We start from the raw sequence: 27480 nt of genomic DNA, 5'->3' as shown, positions 1-27480 counted from the left end.
ACTTAGATGATTTTTCAAGTTTTCCATTCCTGAACAGATTCCCATACTGCGCCAAATTTTGACCACTGTCTGTGCTGAGATGCCACTTTGGGACTTTGAAGGTGGACTTTCCAGACTTAGAACAATTTTGTGCCTTCCACTTCAAGGATGATTCTCACACTTAGCCATTTTAGAACCCTGCCTGTTTGCTTTCAACTTTCCAGATTTAGAAGTGATTGTGCATGTTGATTCTTCGATGTCTGCTAGCCTGATCTTGCCACAAATAGACTTTCCCGAAATAGAAACTTTTCAAAATGTCAGAGTTAGAGCCCAAAACAGAACGCAGGATGACTTACTAAAAATAGAAATTTACTAAAAATAGAAATTACTAAAAATAGTAAGTTTGATTTTTGGCAAAATGACGACATTCCGAGACACGGAAAAATCCCTAAAAAATAGGAACTTTCTAAAAATAGAAAGTCGCTCCGTTTTGGCTCAAATTTTACGGGGAGGTTCCTTGAAGGGTCCCGATTCCAGTTGTATGTTCAATTTTCCCAAAACCCTAACAAAAACCCCTAAAGTCTAGGACAGAAGGCAGAAACCCTAAAAAAGACAAAACAGGTCCTAGACTTCACCAAACTCACCCAAACGAAGAGCAAACTTGATCAATATGACCCCCGAACACTTGCAAAGCAAAGAGACTGCAGAGACTGCTGCGAAAAGACCCAAAAAACAAAGCCAAAAGACTGGCAGGACCTAAAAAGGAGGGGTCCCCATTTGCAATGGGGCGATGTGTGAAAACGTCACAACACTACCCAAGTTTGATCGATTGAGAGCTAATTGTATTCAGGAGGAATGCAGATTGGAGGCGAGAGGAATTGGGCAAAAATCTCACCATGAAGAAGATCATGTTCTTGCTGCCCATACTTCTAAAAGGAAAGGAAGGAAAGGAAATTTCAAGAGGAATAGAGATAAGAATTCTGATTCAGCTCCTGAACCTAAGAAGAAGAAAGATTTCACTAGGATTCAGTGTTTCAGATGTGACAAGTTTGGTCATTTTGCTAAAGATTGTCCCTCGAGACCCAAGCATCAAGTTGCTACTACAAATGTTGAAAATGCTTCTCCTCATAGAGAATCAAGTGAAAATTCAGAGGGTTTCTTATTTATATCTGCTCTTTCAAGTAAATTTCCCTTTGATAGTAATACTTGGCTAATTGACAGTGGAGCTTCTCGCCATATTACAAGATATCGTGAACATCTCTCTAATCTGATTGAAAAGGATTCTCATTTGCATGTTATTATTGGTGATGATGCTTGTTATTTTGTGAAAGGAGTTGGAACTACATCTTTTCACCTAGATTCAGGAATCCCTCTTCATCTGAGTAATGTGTTGTTCGTTCCTGGAATCAAGAGAAATCTGATTTCTATTTCAGCGTTGGAAGATAAAGGATACCAAGTTGCATTCGCTGAAGGCAAAGTTCTTGCATGGAAAAAGAACACTAGTATTAAGACAGCTCGTGAAATTGGTGTTCGTCATGAGAGTCTATATAGACTTTTAGCTCGAACTATTCAAGCTCTTGCACATGATTCCGTGTCTTCTAGTGAGCTGTGGCATAAAAGATTCGCCCATCTAAATTTCAGAACTCTTTCATCTATGGAGAAGATGGTCATTGGTCTTCCTAAGCTCAATCAAGAACATGATGGTGTTTGCAAAGGTTGTGCTCTAGGTAAGAACATTAAAAGTCCTTTTCACTCCAGTGAAAGTAGAGCAAAATAAATTCTAGAGCTAATTCATTCCAACTTGTGTGGTCCTATGTTTGTTGCTTCTTTAAGTGGTTTTTGGTACTATGTTACTTTCATTGATGACTTCTCTCATAAGACATGGATTTATTTTCTGAAATCTAAAGAGTCTGATGAAGTGTTGTCTAGATTTAAAGAGTTCAAAGCTCAAGTAGAGAATTTGTCTAAAAAGAGGATCAAAGTTTTAAGATCAGACAATGAGGGTGAATATACTTCTGGTGTATTTCAAAATTTATGTATTGAAGCCAGGATTAAGAGGGAGTTTTGTCCCTTGTAATCCACAACAAAATGGAGTTGCTGAAAGTAAGAACAGGTATATAGTTGAGGCAGCGAAAGCCATGGTCCATGATCAAAGTCTTCAAACCTTTCTTTGGGCAGAAGCTTGCAAGACAGCTGTTTATATTCAATATCATAGTTCACATCAAATTTTAGACAATATGACTCCTGAAGAAGCATTCTCAGGTATCAAACAAGAAGCTGGTCATTTTAGAATTTTTGGGTGTCCAGTTTACATTCATGTACCTAAAGATAAAAGGTCTAAGTTAGAACCTTCAGACAAGATAAGAATTTTTGTTGGCTACAATGAATCTTCAAAAGCTTACAGGGTCTACATTCCGGGTCAAAAGCAGATTGAAATCAGCAGAGATGTTTCATTTGAAGAAGATGTAGCTTGCAAAAGATCTAGAGGGACTACTATGGAAATTGATAGAGAAGATCATGAGGCTTCTCAAGACTCGGATATTGTTGACCCTGATTCTCCTCCTGAGATTCAGAGGGAGACTCCTGAATTAGAAGATCCTATTGATCCCGTTGATCCTATAGATTCCACTGTTGGACCAAGTAATGTTTCATTTGACAAAAAGAGGCCTTTGTGGGCCAAACATACCATGCAAGAGGCTGAAAAATATTCAGCCCCTCGTGGTACTTTCAGAGAAAGTAAGAGACCTCATAAGTTTGCAGGATATGTTGCTTTAACAAGTCATATTATTGAATCCAAGCCTTCAAGTTTTGAGGTAGCTTCAAAACAGCAAGTATGGAGAGATGCCATGTTGGAAGAATATCAATCCATTATCAAGAATGACGTTTGGGATATTGTTCCTAAGCCTCAAGGTAAATATGTTGTTTTTTCTAAGTGGTTATTCAAAATTAAACATGCAGCTGATGGAAGTGTTGAAAAATATAAAGCTAGATTCGTAGCTAGAGGTTTTTCTCAAAAGGAAGGTATAGACTATGAGGAGACATTTGCTCCTATAGCTTGGTACACTTCAATCAAAACTATAATTGCTATTGCAGCAGTTAAAGGATGGAAACTACATCAAATGAATGTAAAGACAGCATTCTTGAATGGGGTAATTGAAGAAGAGGTATTTATTGAGCAGCCAAATGGTTTTGTGATTCATGAGAAAGAATCACATGTATGCAGATTGAAAAAGGCTTTGTATGGCCTTAAGCAAGCTCCGTGTGCATGGTATGAAAGAATTGATCATTATTTATTGAGCTTGGATTTTCTCAAAAATGATGCAAATCCAAATATCTACTTCAAGGTAATTGATGATAAAGCATTAATTTTAGTTCTTTATGTTGATGATTTATTCCTTACTGGAGAGGATGATCTTATTACTAAATGTAAGAAAGAGTTAGCTTCTGAATTCAAGATGAAAGATCTCGGTCTTATGCATTACTTCCTTGGTTTAGAAGTATGGCAAAAATCAAATGAGGTCATCCTAAGTCAAGGGAAATATGCCATTGACATTTTGAAAAGATTTGGTATGTTAGATTGCAAGTCTATGTCAACTCCTATGGAAGCAACTCTGAAAAAGTTACATGAGGTTGCAGCTAGTTCAGATTTAGTTGATCCCACTATGTATAGGCAATTGATTGGATCATTGATCCCACTATGTATAGGCAATTGATTGGATCATTGATGTATTTAGTCAATACAAGGCCTGATATATGTAATGTTGTTAACACTCTCAGTCAGTTCATGTGTGAACCTAGACAGATTCATCTTGTTGCAGCTAAGCATATATTGAGAGATGTGTGTGGTACAGTGGGATATGGTCTGAAATATACTTCTTGTGAAGGTCTGAACTTGCAAGGTTTTTCTGATTCAGATTGGGCAGGGTGTGTACCTGACAGGAAGAGCACTTCCGGTTGTTGTTTCAGCTTAGGTTCAGCTACGATTTCTTGGTGCAGCAGGAAGTAATCATGTGTGGCTCAAAGTGTAGCAGAAGTTGAATATGTTGCAGCTTGTGTAGCAGCACGAGAAGCAGTGTGGCTTCGAAAGCTTCTTGCAGGACTGTTTGGGCAGCCTTTGAAACCAACTATGATTCTTTGTGACAACCAAAGTTGTGTGAAGCTTTCAGTTAATCTCATTTTCCATGATAGAACCAAGCATGTGGAGATCAAGTATCATTATTTAAGAGATATGATTCAAAGGAAAGTAGTTGAGCTCAAGTACATCTACACAAATGAGCAGACAGCTGACATTCTCACCAAGCCACTTCCTAGAGTGAAGTTTTCTTATTTTCGAGATAAGCTTGATATTGTGGAGAATGATGCTATTGTTGAGAGAGAGTCTCAGCTTCAGTGATTCTCATTTCATGTTGTAATGCATTTTTCTCTATGATGGAGAAATTTGAGGTGAAAGCCCTTGTAATGCATTTTTCTCTATGATGGAGAAATTAGAGGTGGAAGCCCTTGTTGCTCTTTCCACTCATGGGAGTAGCCATAGTGGATGTCATGTTGAGAGACTCCATGGCAACATCACGTTGAGTGACTCCGTGATGAGAGCTTGTGTTTATTTCACACATGGGAGTACCCATGGTGAACAACATGTTGAGTGAATCCATGATGCTATCATGTTGAGAGAATTCGTGATAAAGTTTTGTTTTTTACACATATTGATGTAGCCATTGTGTTTGTCATGTTGAGAGACTCCATGACTTGAAAATCTGTAAATGATATCTCCTTTGCTAAGAGGGAGTGTTAATGTTTGTAGCTGCAGGAGACTTCATTATACCTACAATGGTTGTGAAAATTTATTGTTGATGTTTTTCTTTATCTTGTCTCAACGTTTCTCAGTTCGTCTATATTGTTTGACCATATTGACCTCTGTGGTTGATTCTATGGGTTCTATAAATGCTTCAAAGAAAGTTGTAAATGTAACGATTTCCTATGATAGTTGTCACTATTACACAAGTAATTGGTAAAAAATTTGAGGATATTAACAATGAATAAACGCTCAATAAAAAGGATTACAAAGAATTACAAGAGGGCAAGTTTCTAAAAAGAAACTGCCAATAAGATCGAGAAAGATCTTATTAAGATATTACCACTAAGTTTACAATATTGAGCATTAATAATAAAATAATAAAGTATTATTCTAATACCCTCCCTTAATGCTCAATCTATCAACTACACCAATAGACACCCTAAATTTTACAAACTTATCTGGACTGAGGGGTTTGGTGAAAATATCTGCTGACTGCTCTGAAGTAGGAACATACAGCAAATGAATGGATCCATCTTCAACCAACTGCCGAATGTAGTGACAATGAAGTTCTATATGTTTGGTTCTTTCATGGAAGACTGGATTCTTGGCAAGTTTGAGAACTCCCTGATCGTCTGAAAAACAAGGGAGTCGGACTTGCTTGAGATAGTTGCATATCTCCAAGCATCCGGCGAAGCCAAACTGATTCACAAGTTGCCTTAACAGCTCCTCTATACTTTGCTTCTATCGAAGAGAGAGCCACTTCCTGCTGCTTCTTACTAGTCCAGGTGACTGCACCAGATCCCAAACTGAACACATATCCAGAGGTTGATTTCCTGTCATCAACTGAACCTGCCCAATCTGAATCTGTGAACCCACTGAGTCTAGGATCATCACTCCTAGTGTAAAGAAGTCCATAATCCGATGTGCCTTTCACATAGCACAGGACATGCTTCGCTGCTACCCAATGATCAGCCTTGGGGGCCGTCATGAAGCGTGAGATGTAGCTCACTGCAAAACTGAGGTCAGGTCTAGTGGCAGTGAGATAGATGAGACTGCCCACTAGTTGCCTGAATTGTGTTTCATCTACAAGAGGAGAATCAGACTTGGCTGACAATTTCAGACCAGTCTCCATAGGTGTGGAAGCAGGTTTGCAATCCTGCATTCGAAACCTGTCAAGCAAGCTTCTGGCATACTTAGACTGAGAAAGGAAGATGTTGCTATCAGTTTGCCAAACGTCAACACCCAAACAATAATGAAGAAGTCCTAAATCTGTCATATCAAAAGTGTTGCACAAATCCTGTTTGATTTCTGAAATCAAATGTGCTGAATTCCCAGTAATGATCAAGTCATCCACATAAACAACAAGAAAAAGAATATCGTTACCAAAGTGTTTGATTTACAGATTACTGTCTGAAGGACTACGCTAAAAGCCATGAGCAACTAAATACTGATCCATTTTTATGTACCATGCTCGAGGAGCCTGTTGAAGTCCATAGAGTGCTTTTCGGAGTCTACACACTTGTGGTTCTGAGCCAGCAACCTTGAAACCAGGAGGCTGCGTCATGTAGACTTCTTCCTGCAATTCACCATTGGGGAAGGCACTCTTCACGTCCATCTGATGGACTTTCCAACCATACTGAGCTACAATGGCGAGAAGAAGACGAATAATACTCATCTTAGCAGTAGGAGCAAAAGTCTCCTCATAGTCAATGCCTTCTCGCTGTGTGAATCCTCGAGCAACTAATCTGGCCTTATATTTATCTAAGGTACCATCTGCATGATACTTGACCTTATATACCCATTTACAGCTAATGGGTTTCTTCCCTGGAGGAAGATCTGAAAAAACCCAGGTGTGATTCTTCTGAAGACTTTGGAACTCAGCATCCATTGCATGTTCCCACTCTGGAATCCCTTTGGCCTTTGCATATGTTTGAGGCTCATAGATACTGTGGATGTTAGCCATAAGAGCAAAATTAACTGTGTTTTGCTGTTTGCCCTTATTTCTAGAAGCTCTACCCTCAATGAGCTCATCAGGACGAAGATCACTGATGGTCTTAGCCCACCATTTAGGCCGAAGAGTAGATGTGCCAACATCAGGAGCAGGAAGAATAACTGGAAGAGGAAGCGGATCAAGATCAGGAGGAGGAAGATGAGCATCTTCTAGAGGAAACTCAGGTAGTGCATCATCAAATATAGAATTTGTATCATCCCTCCCATCAAATGAACCGAATGGAAGACAGATACCCAAGTCAAAAGCCTTCAAAGGTTGATCCTCAGAATGTTGTTGATACAAGGAAAGCTGAAATGGTCCTCGTTCTTCATCAAAGACAACATCACGACTGAAGATAAGACGATCAAAGTCTACATCAATCAGTTGGTAAACCTTATGGTTGTCACTGTACCCTGTAAACATGAGCTTCTGACTCTTGGAATCCAACTTAGTGCGCTTGGCATCAGGAATCCACACATAAGCTAAAGAGCCAAAAACTTTCAAATGGCTGATCCTAGGTTTGCAACCAGACCATGCTTCCTCAGGAGTCTTATTTTTAACAGCATGAGTGGGTGACCTATTAAGAAGATAGACTGCTGTGAACACTGCTTCTGCCCAATATTTCTTAGGAACGTTTCTATGTTCCATCATAGACCTAGCCATTTTTGTAATGGTGCGGTTACGACGTTCTACAACGTGTTGTGACGTTTTCACACATCGCCCCATTGCAAATGGGGACCCCCTTTTTTTTTGCTTTTGTTTTGCCGGTTTTTCTCTTTGTTTTTAGGGTTTTGAGTGAGTGAGTTGTCTGTCTGGGCTAGGGCTAAACCTTAAGGGTTTCTTCCGGATATTTTTCAAGCTGAGTCCAGTCAAATTTTGAAAGTTATTAAGCGTCCTCCCGAGGGTTGATTATTGAAGTAAGGTAAGTCTGTCGGGAAGTCAGATATGTCTCAGGTTAGGTCTAGTCAGGATTTTTTGAGGGAAAATTCAAATTTTGTCTAAGTGTTAGCATTTTGAAGATGAAATTGTATATTCTTGCCTAGGTAAATTTTGATCAAATTTCGGAGGCAAGATGATGCCTAAAACAGAGAAAGTGCTCCTGTCCTTCACTGGAGGCCCAGGGCGAATTTCATTCTAAGTGCAATTTCTTGTTTTGCGAGGGCTTGCTAACTGATTCCTGGCCTTGAAGATGACCTAACTCTGCCTTGTGAAATGATTGGAGACCTAAATTTTGAATATTTTAGCCAAAAAGGACAAAAGTGCTCCCGTCCCTCTCCAAGGGACCAAAGCACAAATGTTATTTTATGCATATTTATCACTAACTTTTCTATTTTGTTTTGTGCAAGGTCTTCCGGAATGATAATTGGACATGACTTGATACTTTTGAAGATTTTGAAGGCACAAAAATGGTGAATTTTGAAGGTTAAAGGAAAAAGTGCTCTTGTCCCTCACCAAGGGACCAAGGCGAAGTGCTCCCGTCCCTCACTAAGGGACCAGGGCGAAAAGACTTATTTGAGCCATTCCTGGCCTTGTTTGGTCAAATTGAAACATCAAAGGCATAGTGAAGGACGAAATGAACATGATAAAGCATCCAGACTTGATCAAGAACAATGAAATGATGAAGTTTTTGCCTAGAAGGTAAAAAGTGCTCCTGTCCCTCACTGAAGGACCAGAGCGCTTTTCTTTATATGCAGAATTTTAGACCTTTTTTGGACATTAACTCTTATTCGTAGCATGAAGTAAGATGAAATCTTCCCTAGCAAAGGAATTTCGGGGTGAAAAGTGAGACAATTTGGCTTAGAAGGCGAAGTGCTCCCGTCCCTCACTGAAGGACCGGAGCACTGAATTTCAAATTTGCACTATTTTTGCAAGATCAAGACAATTTTACGATTTGAAGAGGTCAAGGGAAGCATGTTTTGTCCATTGAATATAATTTAAGTGGTCTACAAAGGAGTAAATCAACCCAAGTGACAAAAAGTGCTCCTGTCCTTCACTGAAGGACCATGGCACTTTTTCAAGTTTCTCCTCTTTGTTTGATATTTTATGGCAAAACTTGACTTGGATGGGAAGGACGAAGGATGTTTTATGCCTTGGACGCGATTGAAGGTTTAAAAGAACAAAGAAATACACCAAGATGCAAAAAGTGCTCCTGTCCCTCTCCAAGGGACCAGAGCGATTTTCCAAAAAGTGCTCCCGTCCCTCTCCAAGGGTCCAAAGAGATTTTCTAAAAAGTGCAAATTTCTTGCAAAGACAAGGCAAGTTTGTGATTGAAATGAATGGAAGAGGACATGATTAGCCCATTGAAGATAATTTGGGAAGCTAGCAAAGGAGGGATAAGCTTGAAGTTGAAAAAGTGCTCCTATCCCTCACTGAAGGACCAGAGCACTTAACATGTTATCTAGCCTTTCTCACCAATTTTGGACAAATTGAGGCCAAGGCGCAAGTTTGAAAAAGTGTTTAAAATGCCTTGAAGTGGAATTGAGATGCGAGAATTGCAAATTTTGACGACAACTGGCAAAAGTGCTCCCGTCCCTCACCAAGGGACCAGGGCGCAATTTCCAAATATGACCATTTACCTTGCATTTTGAAATGATATTTTTATTACCAAGGCTCAAGATGGAGTCAAATGTGATATTCTATGCCTGAAGGATAATTTGAAGTTGATATGATCAAGAATTTGTGCAATGGACTCAAAAGTGCTCCTGTCCCTCACTGAAGGACCAGGGCGCTTTTTATGAAACAACAAATTCCCTCCGAGATTATGCTAAGGCAAGGTTGTGCGAGATGGGAAGGATCTTCTAAAGCATGAAAAATTAACGGTTTGACTTCAAAAAATTGAGAATCCTAGCCTAAAAATGAAAAAGTGCTCCTGTCCCTCTCCCAGGGACCAGAGCGAAGTTATTGGCATTCATTATTTTTTACCATATTTGGGCGTTAATATCCTCCAAATCACATTAGATGCCAAATTGCTAACTTTGGAATATTTGAAAAAATTAATTAAATTGGCATTTAATAAATTAATTTTGGGCCTCAAAAAATAAAATTTCTATTATAAAGGCATTTAAAATTAATTTTTGTGAAATTAAAATTAAAAGTTGAGCGCACAAGGCATTATTTTGCCTTTATTTGACAAGTCGGCCTACTCCTTTTGAGGTTTTATTTATTATTTCACCTTTTATTTGCTAGGTCGGCCTCATGGGTAAATGGAAGGTGAGCGCTCTATATATTGGAGGTGTTTTTTCACAATTCAAATCATTCAATCATCCTTTCAAGTGCGAATTTGGAGAGCTAATTGAAGATGCGAAATCTAGCTGGAGTGGAGCGAATTTCTACTAAGTGTGGATACTACGGAGGGCGAAATTCATCTTGAAGGCTATTGGAGAGGCGTATTTCTTGCTAGTTTGGAGGATAATTTCCAGATTTTTTTAAGACATTTGAAGGCGAATTTCCAGATCTTGAAGAGGCTAGTGGAAGGTGGAGTTCTTTTCCAAAGCTAAAGGAGGTGCATTTTATCCAAGGGAGGACTTCAATCTACATTTCGCCTAGCCAAAATTCACCTTATTTTTGCATCATTTTTTTTAGAATTAATTCTCAAGAGGAGGTATGGCAAAATCATCTTAACACCCTTATTCAAGGTTTGATTTTTAGACATTTTTTACAAAAGTCTAAGTATTGCATGGTTAATTAGGATATGATAACTCGAGATTTATCATGAAGTTTCCTAATTAAAAAATCTTCCTTTTAAGTTTAATTTCTACACTTCAAGATATATTATTAATTGTGAAATGTTGTGTAGGTATCAAGATGGCGACTCCCAAGCTCGAAGGATCAAGCAAGGACAAGGGCGACCTCCAATCTAGCATCGGCAGGGACGACCTTCTTTGATCAAGCAGCCTAGCATGGACAAGGGCGACCTCTTCCAATCCAGCATTCCAAGGCGAGGTACATCATTATCCTGCACATCAAAGACGAAAGAAGTTAGAGCAAGGGTTCGTTGAAGAAGCAGATAGTTCCAGATGAATTAATTAAAGCTAGCTTCTCAACAACATCAAGTTGAATATCTACCAAGCTACAAGTGTCAGACGAGTTGGCATCTTAGTCATCACTTCTCCAATCGGATTGGTCCACCTCAGCATGTCCAAATTCAATGTACCTAACTCATGGGAGGTGGCACAAACTTCGATGTACCTACCCCGGCTATCCATTGGTGGAATTTTCCAGAGAGGACATGTGTCCAAGCAATACAATTATTTCATTGGTCGAGCATTAAATGTTATGTAATGGTTGTAACAAACCCTAATTAGGGTTTTCATTATTGAATCTTGGCCATTGATCTCAAATTGATCTTAGCCATCGAATTGTATTGTGGGCACTATATAAGCCCTGGCATTTCATTTGTAAAGGATATATAGGAGGCAATATATAGAAGCAGTTAATAGAAGACAGATAGAGAGTAGTTAGAAGGTGATTAGAATAGCAATTAGTGTAGAGTAGAGAGAGAAGGCAAAGATTGTTGCCAAGATATTGTTGTAAAAGACTTGTAACTTCATTGAAGAAATGGTGAAATTTATGGGTCGATTCGACAATTTGCATGGTCTCTATACTTCTCATATTTGATTTCATGTTATTAGATGAGTGGAAGAAATGTGCTTGATTGATGATGGAATTCGTATATCCATACTACTAGCAGTTTGTTGATTGCAGACTTGCCTTGCGTAGTCAACTGGAATCGTTTAGCTTAAGCTTAACTTCAATTGTCGCTTCTTCATTGATATGCATCAACCTGATGGTGTCTATGCATGCAGTGATGATTTGAACATCATAAAGCTTTCCTTCGAAGATCGCACTAACCTTGTGGAGATGTTCCTGTGATGTCAAAACAAGACTTAGTCAGAATTCCATCAAAGATTATTCATTGCTCCTACATTCTTAGTATTAGGATTAGATCCTTTCCTCGCCCTCATCTTTTTTCCTTTTTTCAAATCTAAGGCAATAAGATCCTGTGTTCCAGCAATATTCAAAGCAGATTAGAAGTTCAGTCATCAAATGTAAGTCCCCTTGTGATTCCAGCAAATCACATCATACCACTGGTGCTTGTCCACATGTAGAGATCCTACAACGAAGAACCTTGGAGTCATCCTGATTGATCCTTTTCCGCGATATCTTCAGCAATCAGAGGCTTTACTCAAGAGAGGATAAGGTACCCTTGGGTATTTTATTCTGTGTTTGATAGTGTACAAAATACACGTCAACACAACGCCGTTTTGCTAAGGGGTGTATGGTGTGGTTAACTGACGTTTGATGCCATGTGTATCACAGAAAGTAGAGAAAGCCGAAGAAGAAAACTCCCCCCCATTATCAGACCTAAGAGTAATAATAGAAGAACTAGACTCTTTTTCTACTAAGGCCTTAAATTTCTGAAATACAATAAACACATCTGATTTGTGCTTAAGGAAATACACCCACATTTTACGACTGAAATCATCAACAAAAAGCAAGAAATACCTGCACCCAGTAACAGAAGTAGTATTCATAGGACCACATACATTAGCATGGACCAACTACAGTACCTTAGAGGCTCGCCATGAGTCACCATCCTTGAACGGTGTCTGATGTTGTTTCCCAGCCTGGCAAGCTTCACAAATGCGATGATTCTAAGTCTGAATATCAGGGAGACCATGTACTAAGTCTTCCCAAACAAGCTGTGCAAGATAATGAATGTTCAGGTGACCATATCGCTGATGCCAGAGACTGCTGATAGATGAAGATTTAGTTGTGAAGGCATGCTCAAGAGAATCACCTATATCCACAAGTCTATATAGACCATGATCCTCAATGCCAAACACCTAAAGTAGTGCTAGAAGCACGATCAAAAATCGAGCACTTATGTGTACTGAAAATGACATCCAGCGGAGGAGAATGTTGCATAATCTGACTGACAGAAAGGAGGTTAAGTTCCATACCAGGAACATAGTACACATTGAGGAATATGAGATTCCTCCCTCCAGACTGTATTTGAACGTTGCCCTTGCCGACAACAGTGTACTCTTCACCACCTCCAAAAATAACCGAATCAGTGTAGGGGGAGAACTCAACAAAACAATCACGCCTATGAGTGAAATGACGAGAAGCAACAGAATCAATGTACCAGGCAGAAGACTTCACATGATCTGCAGGTCTTTTAACCATGAAGGCATAAAAGGTAGATTCTTTCTGCTCTGTGTGCTCAGCAACATTGGCTTTAGGCTGAGACCCTCCCTGATTCCGCTGCTCGGAAGCCAATCTAGTACGGCAATCTTTGATCATCTGACCAAATTTGTGACAGTAATTGCATTGCACCTTCTTTTTCTTGAAACCATCCTGAGACTGAGAAGAGCCCTTCTGCTGAAAGGACTGGGATGACTAGGATTTGCCTTTATCCTTGTGAAAGGATTTGGCAGCAAAGGCATGTTCTGAGGAGGCTGAAGTAGCACCGCTACCAAACTATTGTTTCCAACAATCCTGCTGCAAAAGTTTGGTGCATAACTCTAGAAATTTCAGATCAACATTAGTAGAAGTAATGTTGAGAGTCTCTATAAAGTGCTCATACGATTTTGGTAGACTTTTTAGAGTAATGACTACCATATCCTCTTCCTCCATGTGTCGACCAATAGCTTCGAGCTGATCTCGAATGTCCTTAATCTTTGTAAGATGCTCCTGTAAGGATATGCGTTCATCCATCATAATGGAGAACAGCTGATTCTTCAAAAAAAAGGCTTGACTCTTGTCGGACGTCTCATGCAACTCCTTCAGATGCTTCCAAATATCTACAGCTGACTTGCCGGAAGGAATCTGAGGTAGTTGGTCATCTATAACAGAGAGCTTGAGAAGCATAACAGGTTCTCAATTACAGTCATCAAACTTGTCCTGGTCAACTCCAGGTGTTTGAGGACGGGACTATGTGCCCAAAACAAGATTATCCAGGCGGCGATATTCAAAAATAGTCAACATGCGCTGCTTCCAAGTGTTACAATTTTTCCCATTAAATCGCTGACTGCCTTCCAACATCAAGTTGGTCAATGACGCCATCTTGCATGTTTCCCAATGCACAGAAAACGAAAAACTGAGAAGAGGCGTTGGCACGGAATTCAAAAAATTCAGGTATAGACTTCAAAAAATGAAGTACGGTTGGCAGATGCAGGTATAGACTTCAAAAAATGAAGTACGGTTGGCACGAATTTCAAGAAAAAAATTCGGCTGACCCAGAAAAATCCAAAGACAACCCAAAAATCCTTGTGAAAAACCCAGAAAGAATTTGTTGTCGGAATCAAGACCCGCTGGCTTGAAAATCAAAATCGAGGCACCCAAAAAATTATGACGACGACCCAGTTGAGATCTCGAAAAACCCACCAAGAATCTGCAATCGGAAAAAAAATTCGACTTGATCTGAAGGGTAAAAACCCTAATTGAAAATACAGATTTCCATCCAAAAATGGCAGAAAAAAATTTGAAGGCGGGAAAAAAAAATCGCGTGCAGAGATTAATGACGTCGCGTCGAGATGAGCAGAAACCCTTGAGCTAGAAAAAAAAAAGCCACAGGTGCAAAGGTCAGGCGCAAACAATCGCACAGAGAGCAGAAAACGGGCACGAAAAATAAAATTGCGCAGCTCTTATACAGGTTCGAAAACCTCAGACAGAAGGCATGACGTGGATGGAAAAAAAAAATTCCAAAACAGACCCACGAAAACCCCTAGGTTGATCGAAAAAAATCCGAAAAAATTCCACTAATTGAAAAAAAAATTCAAAAATTTTTTTTTTCTATGGCTCTAATACCATATTACACAAGTAATTGGTAAAAAATTGGAGGATATTAACAATGAGCAAACGCTCAATAAAAAGGATTACAAAGAATTACAAGAGGGCAAGTTTCTAAAAAGAAACTGCCAATAAGATCGAGCAAGATCTTATTAAGATATTTACAGTAAGTTTACAATATTGAGTATTAATAATAAAATAATAAAGTATTATTCTAATTGTCACAGACCATCATGTTTTGCTAGCGCCTTCATGGGAGTCTCATGCTTGTTGGCGCATCTTCTTTCCTTATTATATTTCATCCAATAAGAGGTTTATCTATGAGGCTCTTCTTGATGTCCGTTTATGTAACGGCATGTATTGTAACTGTCGATAAGCTTATGGCGTTTTGGCTTTCCGTCTACCTCCGAAAAGAGATATTTTGAACCTTGTTTTTTCTATATAGGAGTGTCAGCAGTTTGTTGTGTGCGCGCGTAAAGTCCATAAGGGAGACGATATATATTTATGCATAAGTGATCATCCGAGTGACAAGTTTTTTGGATAGTATCTTCTTCAGCGACTTTGAATTTTCATCAGCGTTTATATATCTTCTCTACCTCCTCGTATATGATTGATGTAAGATTATTTCATGTTGCAGAGAGCTTATGTGCTAGTCATCTTGTAGAAGCTATCAGTTTTCTGAGATGTTATCGGCTTCTTCTGTTGATGGTTAAGTGTTAACAATCATGTTTAGATCATTGTTTGATTAAGCTTGAGAGCTTTGTATTCAAATTTGTGCCTTCAATAAAAGTTTTATTTTTGGTGTGGCTAGGTTTTTTACCCTCAGGTGGAGGGTTTTCCCAAGATAAAATTTTGTGTATCTTGTTCTTGTGAGATTTTAAGTTTCATATTCCTGAGTCTTACCTTTCTGGTTCTAATTTTAACACATTATCCTTACATGATTATCTTATGGTTCAACGTTTGCCATGCTTCTACACTTATTTTATAATTGCATGTTGACATTTGTATATGTTTATCATGTTACAGCTTATGATACAATACTTATGTGTTTATCATGTTTATATCTTGTATCTCACATGCGTATGTTCTTCATGATTGTATGCTGTGACACTTAGCTATGCTTATATGATCTTATCTAACGCTTATTGTTGACATGTAGCTAAGTCGGATCCCTAGCGAGGGCCGACCTAGTCTTGGAATTGCTAATTGGCCTTTCGGCCTTAGTAATTCTCCATAAAATGCGCAGCTTATATGTTTAACATAAAGGAATTGGTTTGGCCCTAAATTAGTAATTTGTAATTAAATAGGACTGACCCTATTCTTGGTGTCAAATCAGTAAGGCTAACTTGAGGTCTTTTAGGTAGCCTTACCTCATATATATTCATTGTGTATGAAAGACTACAAGACAATGAATATATGCAATTTGCAGTAAGCGAACTTGTGCTTGGGGGTGACGATAAGACCTTATCGTCTATGGTTGGGAAGGCAACAATCTGATGTTTGCCTGCGGTGAACAAGCACAGCCCGGAAAGTCAACACTTATGGCTATTGATATTATCATTTGTCTGTAGCCCTCATTGAGAGCAACATTGGAGGCTCCTTGCTTCTCCCTTCTTACACAAGATAACGTGATCACATGTTGTTATCTTATTACTTGTTCATTACATGATACTTTCTATGACATTTATGACATGATTATGGAATTTTCCACAACCATATCTTTTTCTCCTCCCCTCCAATTCATCAATGCAATCAATTAGAGGGGGTATATACTTCATTAATGCTCTTTGATAATTATCATTGCACTGATTAACTCATCATTATGATGGCTACCACTGTGCCTAACAAACCTTCATATAGCTGCTAGCCTGCTACCATGCCCAACGGACCTTCACATGACTACCACCATGCCTAAGAATTTCATGGTTCCCCATCATGCCTAATTGACCTATATTTTCTTCTAGCTCCTTCACAACCTACTATTTTGTGATTCTGATTGTTGACACTTTCAAGTAATTGTTTTCTTGTGCCAATTTTAGATGAATGTTAGACGCTAATCATTGAGATTTTCTATGTTTGCAGCTTTCAAGATGGAGCACTCACTGCAAGAAGAAAGTACTAAATCGTCATCCATATATGTATCCTTTTTATGAATGTCTCTTTATATTTACTTTCATGTCAACTACTTGCTAACTTGACATGCATATTTATAGCAGTTTGCATTCACGACAAAGTTGGGGCAAAATGTAAGTTTTAAAAGTGCACTTTTCCCCTTGCTTTGGATTCACTTTGACTAGGTTGTCCCTAATACAATGACTAGCATACAAGTGGCGCATTTATGGACTTGAACTTGATCACAGTTTCACACATCCCCAAGGAAGTCCTGATCTATATTTTTATTCATTCCTTATCTCGGATAAAATATGCAAATGCAAAATTAACCCTAGGTCAGATTTGCAGCACAAAAATAACCTTAGAACTCTCAATTTCAAATTTAGATCTTGGCCCAAGCCAACTCCCATCTTATTAGCTGTTACTTGTCAACTTGAGCACAATCAGTGTTCCTTTGTGTGCTGGGGTGTTGAATAAAGAAGAAACCCTGATTCACTTTTAGGCATCTAAGAATCCATCATCCAATACCTCTTATTCAACTATTTGCACCATTGTGTCGAGAGCATCATCAACTTACATGAGCATCTGCATTTAGCAAAAGACTAGGGCATATTGCACAATAGCTTGTGTCTTTGATCTTTGTTCCAAACCATTAATTGCTCACTTAACTCCTAAAAATGTTCATCAACACCACCTATTTTGCAGACATAGATTCCACACACCAAGGGAAGTGGATCCCAGAGATTAAAAGTGTGTAACTCATTTCCACAATTACAAATTGAATCCACAGATTAGGATCATTTCTACAAACACAAAGATCAATTCCATAAGCACAAAATTGACCCAAAACAAAGAACAGAATATCTAATCATTTATCAAAGTTTATCAATCTCAAATCTTATCACTAAGCATCATTTTGTATCATTGGAACCAGTCTTCAACAGAGTATTCTGTCTTTTGAAGCTAAGTCTTTAATCTCTCTTTTGTCATTTCGAAAAGCATGTTTAGTGTTGCCCTGTCTCACTCTTTAATCTAGCACAGTTTCTGATTACTGCACATTTACAGTTATCCACACCTAGATTATTCGAAAAATTGTATTTTATTTCCTTTCATCAATATAACATAATTGTCCCTCTTACCAGGCACCACTCGACATCAAATTATATCCCCTTATTCCTTGTCACTCCCAAAGACAACTGAAAAACTTCCGCCACTGAGGCTTTCCAAAGAAATAAACTTAGGGCTTCCACCCATTAACAAGATTGTATCCAATGGCATTGAATCTGAAGTGGCACAAGCTATAAAGAAAACTGCTAGTGGTGCTAAGGGTGCATTTTAGTTTCATGCCAGCCTTAAAAAGTCATTCACAGTTGTAGTGGCTCAAAGAGTAGTGACCTCTGGAACTGAGGAAGCTACCATAAAAAACGGTTCATTTGTTTACTCCAAGGAGAGGATTGAGCCACTCAACTACACCAAGAACCCCCCCCAATTCTAGTTTTGGGAAGAAAGTGATATAAGGAGATAAGTGTTTCGCGGAAAATGGTTTTGATTAGTCATTCCATCGTCTTTGGCCTAGCATTTCTAATTTACATAATTGGCTATCAAAATCATGGTGACAATATATATGGAAATCTTTGACCTAGAAAGTTATATGGAAATCTACCCCTATGCATAGGGCTTTTTGATTGTGGATTTTGATTCAACCATGGACCGGGATATTATTTCCCTTTGATCGAATCAGCATTTGTGAGCAACATTCGTCCTTACTTAAGCCTTGGAAGATTCCTACGTCCACATTCATGTACAATTTTACATTAAGAAGTAAGAAACAATCCCCCCTATATGAGTAATCACAGCAATACAAAGAACAACCCGCTTTAAGAATCCGTATTTAAACAGTTTTAATGATTTGAAATGTTGTACATGAGATTTCAAACATGAACAATTTCATGATTTGAAATGTTGTATATGGTTGAAATAAGCACACAGATAAAGAGGTGAATAATCTAAGTATCGGTAAATATAACACGGGGCATTTATACAAGCCATGTTTTCCATTAAAATAAATTGAGCATGAGGGTAGGCATAATTGATGGGAGGAGCAGAGAGTAGATGTTACCAAGAGTGTACAGAGCAGGCCACCTGCCAAGCATGCTGCGAATCCATAAATCCTCTGCCACGCCAACAAATCATTTAAATTCAATTGATCTGAGTAGCGTAACATCAGTAAAATCTTGATATTGATATTACCTCCTGATATGATAAGCCACATCGCCCATCACTTTCTTCTTCCTCCTCCTCCTCCACTCCTCCTCCAAGAAGGGAGTTGAGGCTCCTCATTGTTCTGCTCATGCTGCTTCAATCGCAATCGCAATCGCCAAACTAATGCTTTTACCTTCATCAACCACGATCCTCCCTCCTCATTAACCAAACCGATTGCTTTTTATTCAATCCTTCAATTCTACCAAAATTAAAAAATGCACCCGCAACTCTCTTTATTCAATATTCAATATTCAATATTAATATTATATTTATTATTTCATGGCCTTACCATCAAAGCTTAAAGTGCTACAGGGTATGCAAGTGGGCTGCCTGCGAGATGAATACCTATATCCACATTTATTTGATTGTCGCACTTAGTTTTGCTTAATTCTTTTAGAATCTACTATATCTTGTATATGAGTCCAACATAGTTTTTTTATATTAATGTGGGATTTGAACATATCACTTTATTGTGAGATATATTATTTAACATTCAAAATTTTAAAAAACAACTTTCATTTGCAGTAACATAGTAAAAATATTTGTTAAAATTTTAAATTATTGTTATCATAAAATTATATTATTCTATTTATATTTTTTAATATTAACTACAAATTTCACTTTAATAAAATAATATTAATAATTATAATATAAAATAAATATTATAGTGAAAATCTTTGTCGGATGTTCGGACCAGATAAAGGAGAACTATGTTAGGCAGGGAGAACAGTGAGCATTCGAAATAAACTCAACTACCTTTCCTCCTCCCTAACTTCCTATCAACTTCCTCCAGCGATTATATTTTTCTAAAGAATATAATCTTTTATAATTATACTTATAATAACAAATTGATCTTAAATTTAATTATTAATTATTACTTTAAGATTAAATATTATTTTAAGTATATTTATGTAATATTAATTATAATTGATCTTAATATAATAGATATTATTAATTATAATTTATATAATATAAAAAATAAAGTGAAATGTGTATTTTTTAGTGATTAAATAAAAATATTCAAATTTATGATTAAATATTATAAAATTATATTATATTTATGAAAATCAGAAAAAAATCGATTATTCTAGATTAAAAATGAAGGAATATTTTAAGAGACTCGTTTATTCTTTGTTATACTCATGGAGCATCACCTTGTGATTGACATTGACAATACTAGCTCTAATATAAATATGGATGAGGTAATGGCATCATTACTCTTAAAGGAAATGTAGAAAGATTATGGATGAATTAAGGAAGAAATATTTTTCATAGAAGATAAAAAGAGAAATGAAGTACTAAGAATAAAGAGAAATACTAAGATCTAAATTCCATAAGAGATCTAAATCTCCTATAAATTTAAAGGCTAAGTGTTGAAATTGCAACAAGATTGGGAACTTGCATAGATACTGCAAAGAGAAAAAGAACTAAATAGAAATGATTTATATGATGACTTTGAGAAGTCTTCTCAACATGTAGGTACCTTTTTTCTAGCCTTGTTGACCCATGCATCAGAACGTGTATTTTTATCTAAGTATAAAGAACATAATATTAGGATGGTGTAACTTGGAGATGAGTCTCACCTAAAGATTATTGGAGGTGTAATTCGGATCCAGGGTTTCACCAAATTGGATGAAACCACTAATGAACCAAATTAACCTTTGCATTGAAAGAGGGGTGAATTTAATAACTCTAACCTTAATCCAACTAAGGAAGAGTTGAGAATTATAATTAGATTCACCTAGTTATGGTTGATTATCCTCTTCCTATGTTGAATTATTAAAATATTTAAATTAGGGTAAATGTGTTGAAATTGAAGAGATTATGCATAAACAGTGAACTACAGTTGTCAAACGGAGCCACAAACTTGGATCTAAGTAAAATGTGAATGTTCGGACCTATTCCCCGAAGGTCGTCTTGAATTGTCGGGACCAAAATACCTGTTACTCTGGTCCTCTGCACTTTTTTCCATCTAAAGGGGAACCTATTTGTCTCTGTGAATTATGTCAATCCTAAAAGTTACAGCTTCGCACCTATTCTTCTACATAGTAAAGAAGGGGGAAATGGTTGGGAATAGGGGTTTGCCTAAGTCAAACCCCAGTTTAGGAATTCACCTTGAATGAATAATTGCAAATGTTGAAATAAATGATGGAAAGATATACCTCAAATCTGCAATTGTTGATGATGACGCTTTGCTTCTTGAATGTAATCACATCTGTTGTATGAATGGCATGAACATGACAAAACCCTAATCACACACACACACACACACACATGCTTGCATATGAATGATGTAATTTTGCTCCACAATGGTTGAATGAAGAATATGTAGCCTTGAAGATCTTTGAAAATGTTTGATGATGAATACTTCGTGGATGCAAGGATGCTTGAATTGATTGCTTAGAGTCTTAGATTCAAAATGAGTTGAGAAGGATGCCTTATATAGGGATTTCATAATTGAAATCACCTTTAGTCCGACTTATAATTAATATATCTTTGCATGGAGCTAAATTTGAATAGGATAAGACCGCCAAATTATCCTCCTGAAATTTAGGGAAAAAAGCACAAGTTCAAAATGTTGGGCACCCTAGTCCCACCAACTTTTTTTCAAAATTCTAGGGATGCGAGCTATCGTGATTCTAATGATAAATCCAACTCGGTGGCTCAAACCAAGATGTGTAGATATATGAAATATGCTTTGAGAGCTAAAATTAGGGCAAGATAAAAAATAAATCAAGATAAAATGATAAAGGGCACACATAGAATTAAGGGCCCAAATAAGAGTGGGATGATGTAATAAAGTGGAATAAGACCCATAATATTGAAATAAATATTAATTAATTACAATAAAGGTCCTATAATGCATAGAGGAAAGGGAAACACTAAAATAGGTGCTAGGAGAGTGTAAAATTGGACACACTAATAAAGGGTGTATGATTTACAACGCTACAATTACTATCTACATAAGAGTTCTTATCGTATTCTTAGATGGAACTTTTAAGTGGATGAATGGTGTTATGCATATCCCTAGTTATCATCAAACATATTATTGGTGATCAAATTGAATGATGTGGGTGTGTAGGTTTTTTAATCCAGTGGAGGCTATAAGATGGTGCAAGGTGATATGATGCTTTCTAAGGGTGTCCATGTGGGCACTCTATTTTAGTTAGATGCATGCAATGTTTAACGCAATTATTCATTTATTTTTCTAGCCAATATATCTATAGATACTATACTTTTACCATCAGTACCAATTACAAAGAGGAGCGATGCATCTACTTTCTATGTGTTGGTACCTATCGCCCCAAAAATTTATCTTTGTTCTAATTTTGGCACACCTTTGTTTCATTGTCCTACCTTTCTAATCATTAATAATCAATTAGATATCTCCTTTAATTGGCGTCCTTTGTTAAATTTTATATAGTCCAATGTTGGTCTTTTCCTCCCTTCATACCCTAGTTATGTCAAAATCACATATATAAATAAAACTCAAAGATTGGGGCTTTCTAACTCAATATTTATCCTAGGGTTGATTTTCAAATTTTTAAATGCTAGCATGATTTCCCCTCATGTCCCAAAATCATGTACTTTAAGACATTCTTAGGCACCTTATCTATTTTTAGTGTTTTGAATTATATTACTTGAGTGCCTTTTCATGCATTTCCATAAACTTTGACATCCTACCTCTCTCGTTCTTTCTAGGCCAGATTTTTTGATAGTTTATTTAACCTTGTGTTTGATAAGCTATAAGCCCAAACCTTAGACTTCGATCCCCTTGTCATTTCTCTTAAAATTTAGGTGTTCATCTAATCATATATTTCATAAGAGGTTTTCTCACACTCTAAACCCCAAATAGTTTTTCACTTTCTCATATCTTTCGGGGTCCTAATTTTTCAAACCCACTTCCTCTTTTTGTGGCATTAGATTTTTCTAACCTTGTTCTTCCTTTACCTCCTACCACCTCCTTTGTTTTCCTCACAAGCCTTTGATATTTTGAATATTTTCTCTTGATAAGTGCAAGGTGTCATGCACTTTAGATCCCCACTTTTCAATGGTTTTATGTTCCTCTTTTCATTCCCTCACCTTTGATATTGGAAATTCCTATTCATTGATCCCAAACTAACTTCTCTCATGTTATTGGTTTTTGGGCCTCTCCATGTCCTCTTCCTAAAATATGCTAAGTATTTGGAAATCCTAAAATGTAACCTTGCCACTTTATTCAAAAATTCTTATTAGGCCTCTTGGATTTTCTTTTCTTTCCAATATTTACTCCTATGGTACCATGTTTTCATTTTCCATATTTTCCATTCCTCCTTGTTTTTTATTCCTTTATACATCCCCTTTTCATAATTTTAAGATTCATAATACCTGCATATATAAAAAAAAAATCATAAGAAATCTCAAACCCTTGTCTCTCAATTTCTCTGGTATTCTAGCACTTGATTTCTTAGACTCTTGGTTTTATACCTGCAAGACATGTTTTCTCCTAGACATTGTTTGAGCATGATAAATTGTAAACACCTAATAAATAATTTAGAAAAACCTTAGGCTATCTCCTCTCATGGTCCATCATATAATTAATAGCCTCAAATGAATGTAGAAAGATCTAGTAGATGGATTACAGACACCTCTATATACTTTGGGGTCCCTTAAGAGGATGGTTATTGTACATGTACAAATGTTCTACTAATGCAAAGGTATGGATGCAAGAAAATGGCACCATGTGAAGCTAATATAGAGATATATTAGCTACTTGTGACATGTAGATCAATGATCATGGTTCTTTCCTTGAGATAATCTAATGATAACTAAAAGACACATATATGTAGATTTTAATGTGATATGACGGAAGTAAAATAGATATACAATAAGGATATTTGTAAATCATTGAGATGCTTTCCTATGAATAGAAAGAGTGTTTCTATTATAATTTTTATAGGTCCTGTCCCACATGGTGTATTATGACATTGTAATAGTTAAGAAATTATTTAATGTGATATTTATAATATTTTTTAATGTATCCATGAACATTGCATGAAATTTGATGGTCTTGTTGATCCTCTTAATCATATTATCTAACTTGAATGTTAGATTTGACTCTCTTTTTTCAATTGAAATGTTTAAAAATTCCTTACAAATAGTTTGTGATTAATCTTATCAAAGTAATAAGAGAATATTATAGGTTTCTTCATGTTAAGCTAAGACATGTTCATTTCTCTATTTTACTATTTCACTTGCCCTTTAGTTTGCATGTTTATGTCCTAGCTTATGTACAAGATTCAAAGGCATGGTCCTTATTCCTACCTTCATTGATTTATCGTGTATCAATTATATTCATGTTATCCTTTGATCATGAAATATAGATGTTGCTACCCTCATTGGAGGATGACACCCATTCATTATATGTCCAACCCCTCCATCGCATCATCACACTTAAAACAACAAGAATAAATATTTTAATAAACATAGTTTTGAAATTCTCACTAGTATTTTTTATCTTAAAATTTTTCATAAGAGGTGTGCTTTGTTGTTTTATTTTCATTCATTTGTGAATACGTTCTAAAAGCTAACCATTATTAGGGGATAATAAAAAGAAATGATTAAGACTCCATACATAGTTGTGTATTTTCTTAATGACAATGTAAACTCCTTGTATAAACAAATAAACATATTAGTTATTAGTGATAATCAATTTGGAGCTTCTTGTGTAATAGGTATGGTTTTATTTAGTTCTATCATCAAGTCATTATTCTTTGATTATATTTAAGGTGGAGCCTTAAGGGATTCCCTCATTGTACTAGAAGAACATAAAGCAGAAGAAGGTGTCAACAAGGAAAATTCATCAAAATGCAAGAAATGTAAGAGCAACCACAAAACTCAAATTAGTTGCAAGATCCTAATAAAAACAATATAGAAATATATCAAATGAAATGATGAAATTAACATTAAAAAATAAATAAAACAAACCCAGCTTCATCATTTTGTGGAATCCCTATTGTCCTTCCCAATTCTTTGAAATGCTCTAAGATTTTAAAGTGAAAATTTTTACGAAAGCTCAAAGTAATGGTGATGGCAATGATGATTTGAAAAGAATGGAAGATTGTGGTCCCATGAAATTGGATATTTGACCAATTTAAATAGAGGACTGAGGATTGATCAATGGCCAAAATTGAATTGCTTTTTGGGATATGGACATACAAGATTGAATGAGATGGGTTGAGTGGAGAAGGAGGTGAGAGAAAATAGCAAATGGTAGTGATAAGTGGAGAGAGGGAAGAGTTAAGCGAGGAAGAAGAACGAGTTAAGTAAGGAGATAAATAGGTAAGTTAGAGTGGAAAATCTAGTAAGTGGAGTGATAAGTGGGGTTTGAAAATAAATAAAATTTATTTATGTTCACCCACTCATAAGAGGATAATTAAATAAATTATTTAATCAAGGATTTTAGAAAAAACAATAATTAAATAATTAAGAATTATTTAATTATAGGAAATTAAGAAGAGGTTTAGTCTAATTAAATAATAACATTATTTAATCAATTTAAACAAAAATTAATAAAGTGTTGCTACACAACCATTGGACAAATTTTGTTGTCTACATTTTGCCCCTTTGAGACAATGTGAATTTGAATATTATTCCGAAGAAAAATTAAGAAAATGCTCTTTAGGTCATTCCCCAGCATGTCAAGGGATGGAGGTAGGATTCCTCCTCGAGAAACTTTTTTTGTATGGAAGGCATGGATGACCTCTTGAAATAAGAAGAATGTTAGAAAGATGAAATATGAAAAAGAAGAATAGTTAGTCAAAAGTGAAGAATGATAGCTGATGGAAAAGAATAAATTAGAGTTTGATCTATCATTAGTGAACATTTATCATCATAAAGTGTTATTATTTTACAAAAAGGATATCTTTTCACCAAGGTATGGAAATACAAAGGTGAGGTGTTATCCCTTTGCATAGACAAACTGAAGGAACTCAAATGGACCACTGAGAGGGGGGGTGAATCAGTGGTAACTCAAAAACTTGCACTTTCTAAAAGATTAAAGCTCTAATAACAATGATCAAGCAGTGATGAGAAAAAGACTCTAAACAAATCCACACACACACATAAAAGACAAGCCCACAACACAAGATATACAAGGAAAACCCAATTTGGGAAAAACCTCGGTGAGAAATGTTGTTGGAGTCTACTGCTCCAATCTAGCCTCACAAGAAAATCTGATTACAATGTTTATGGGCACCAACCCTTGATCCGAGCACCCACTCAGATGATTATAATAATAAATAATTACAACTGGAAGTTGAGTACCTTGTTACAAATGATGTTCTGTAATCATCGTGTTTTTCACACTTGAAACCGAATCTGCTCTTTTCAGCTTACAAGCTTTCTCTTCTACTCTCTTATCTCTACAACAACTTTCTGCAGTCTATCTTGTCTTTTCACCGACTCTTATGCTCTTTGAAATATCTCTTTGCACTCTATTGTGTCTTCTCACCAACCCTTTTGATCTCTATTCTGATCAGATCTATGCTCTCCGCTTGTCTCTTACTCTGCTTCGCATGGTGTGAAATACACACTTGTTTTCTAATACTTTGTTTTCATGCTTCTCTTTCGTCTGCAACAACGCACTTCAGTTCACCTTCCACAACACATACATAGCACTTCGCAGTTTCTTCATCAAAAATTCATTTGATCACAATCCTTTTTACTCCTTAGAATTTTCCCTCCAAAGGAAAATTCAAAATCAAATTCTAAAAAACAAGAAAAATATCTGCCTTAATTTTAGCTTTCTAATTTTCTACCTTTCTTATCACATTCTTTTTAAATTCATTCAATTAACTAGAACGATTTTTGCATCCAATACTCATTCTCATAAATAAAACTTCTACTTGTCATTTCCTTAGCAACCATATCTTGTTAGTGATCTCTGACTGATAGTTCTGATACTTAATGTAAGTACAAATCCAATAGCCAACAAGATGAGAGGGGGGGTGGTGAATCATAAAAACATCAAATTCAACCTCGACAACATATACTTTAGTAATATAACCAAAACTGCTAAACATGCAAACTCAAAAGCATATAAACATCACATCACTCATAACACCAGATTTAACATGGAAACCCAAATAGGGAAAAACCACTGTGGGATTTTGGACCCACTAAGAAATATACTCTTCTAGAGTATGCTCAGTTAAAAGCAAATCCTGTTAAAGATTACAAACACATTGCTAGATGTGACCCGGTTAAGGGATTTCCCTTAGATCTGTTAGGATCTTCACCTTGTTAGAAGTGACCTTGTTAAAGGATTTCAAACACTCAATCAGAATGTCACCTTGCTAGAGGGTTTTACAAATAAGACTGTTAAGTCCACTCGGTTAAGAGATTTTCTGTCACTTTCACAAAATAACAGTAATAAAAATCTATCTGCAACTTCACATCTAAAATGCTAAAGCAGATTCTTACTTGCTCAATACAATCTAGACATAGAACTAATCTTGTCCATCTGTTGGGCTTCTATACTTTGTTATTCAAACAGGTCTTCAAGCTT

The 27480-nt window shown here is 36.5% G+C and overlaps 1 protein-coding gene across 2 annotated transcripts in view; it reads right to left on the bottom strand.

Annotated features, from left to right (window-relative positions):
- Positions 1–19301, bottom strand: part of LOC131060211 (uncharacterized) — a 100075-nt gene extending 80774 nt beyond the window's left edge. Inside the window, exons 1-3 of one of the 2 annotated variants that reach the window (XM_057993370.2) lie at positions 19222–19301; positions 18921–19131; positions 18790–18843 (exon numbers count right to left, since the gene is read on the bottom strand). In XM_057993370.2, the coding sequence (XP_057849353.1) occupies positions 18790–18843; positions 18921–19022 (156 nt within the window). In that variant the 5' untranslated portion in view covers positions 19023–19131; positions 19222–19301. Of the gene's footprint in view, positions 1–18789; positions 18844–18920 lie in introns of both variants that reach the window. The other variant, XM_059218432.1, reaches the window with a different exon arrangement.
- Positions 19302–27480: the final 8179 nt, after the last annotated feature.

The sequence above is a fragment of the Cryptomeria japonica genome, chromosome 3, assembly GCF_030272615.1.
Source record: "Cryptomeria japonica chromosome 3, Sugi_1.0, whole genome shotgun sequence".
NCBI classification, from domain to species: Eukaryota; Viridiplantae; Streptophyta; class Pinopsida; order Cupressales; family Cupressaceae; genus Cryptomeria; species Cryptomeria japonica.
Note: the sequence above shows the minus strand (reverse complement) of the source record. Positions and strands in the feature narration are given on the sequence as shown.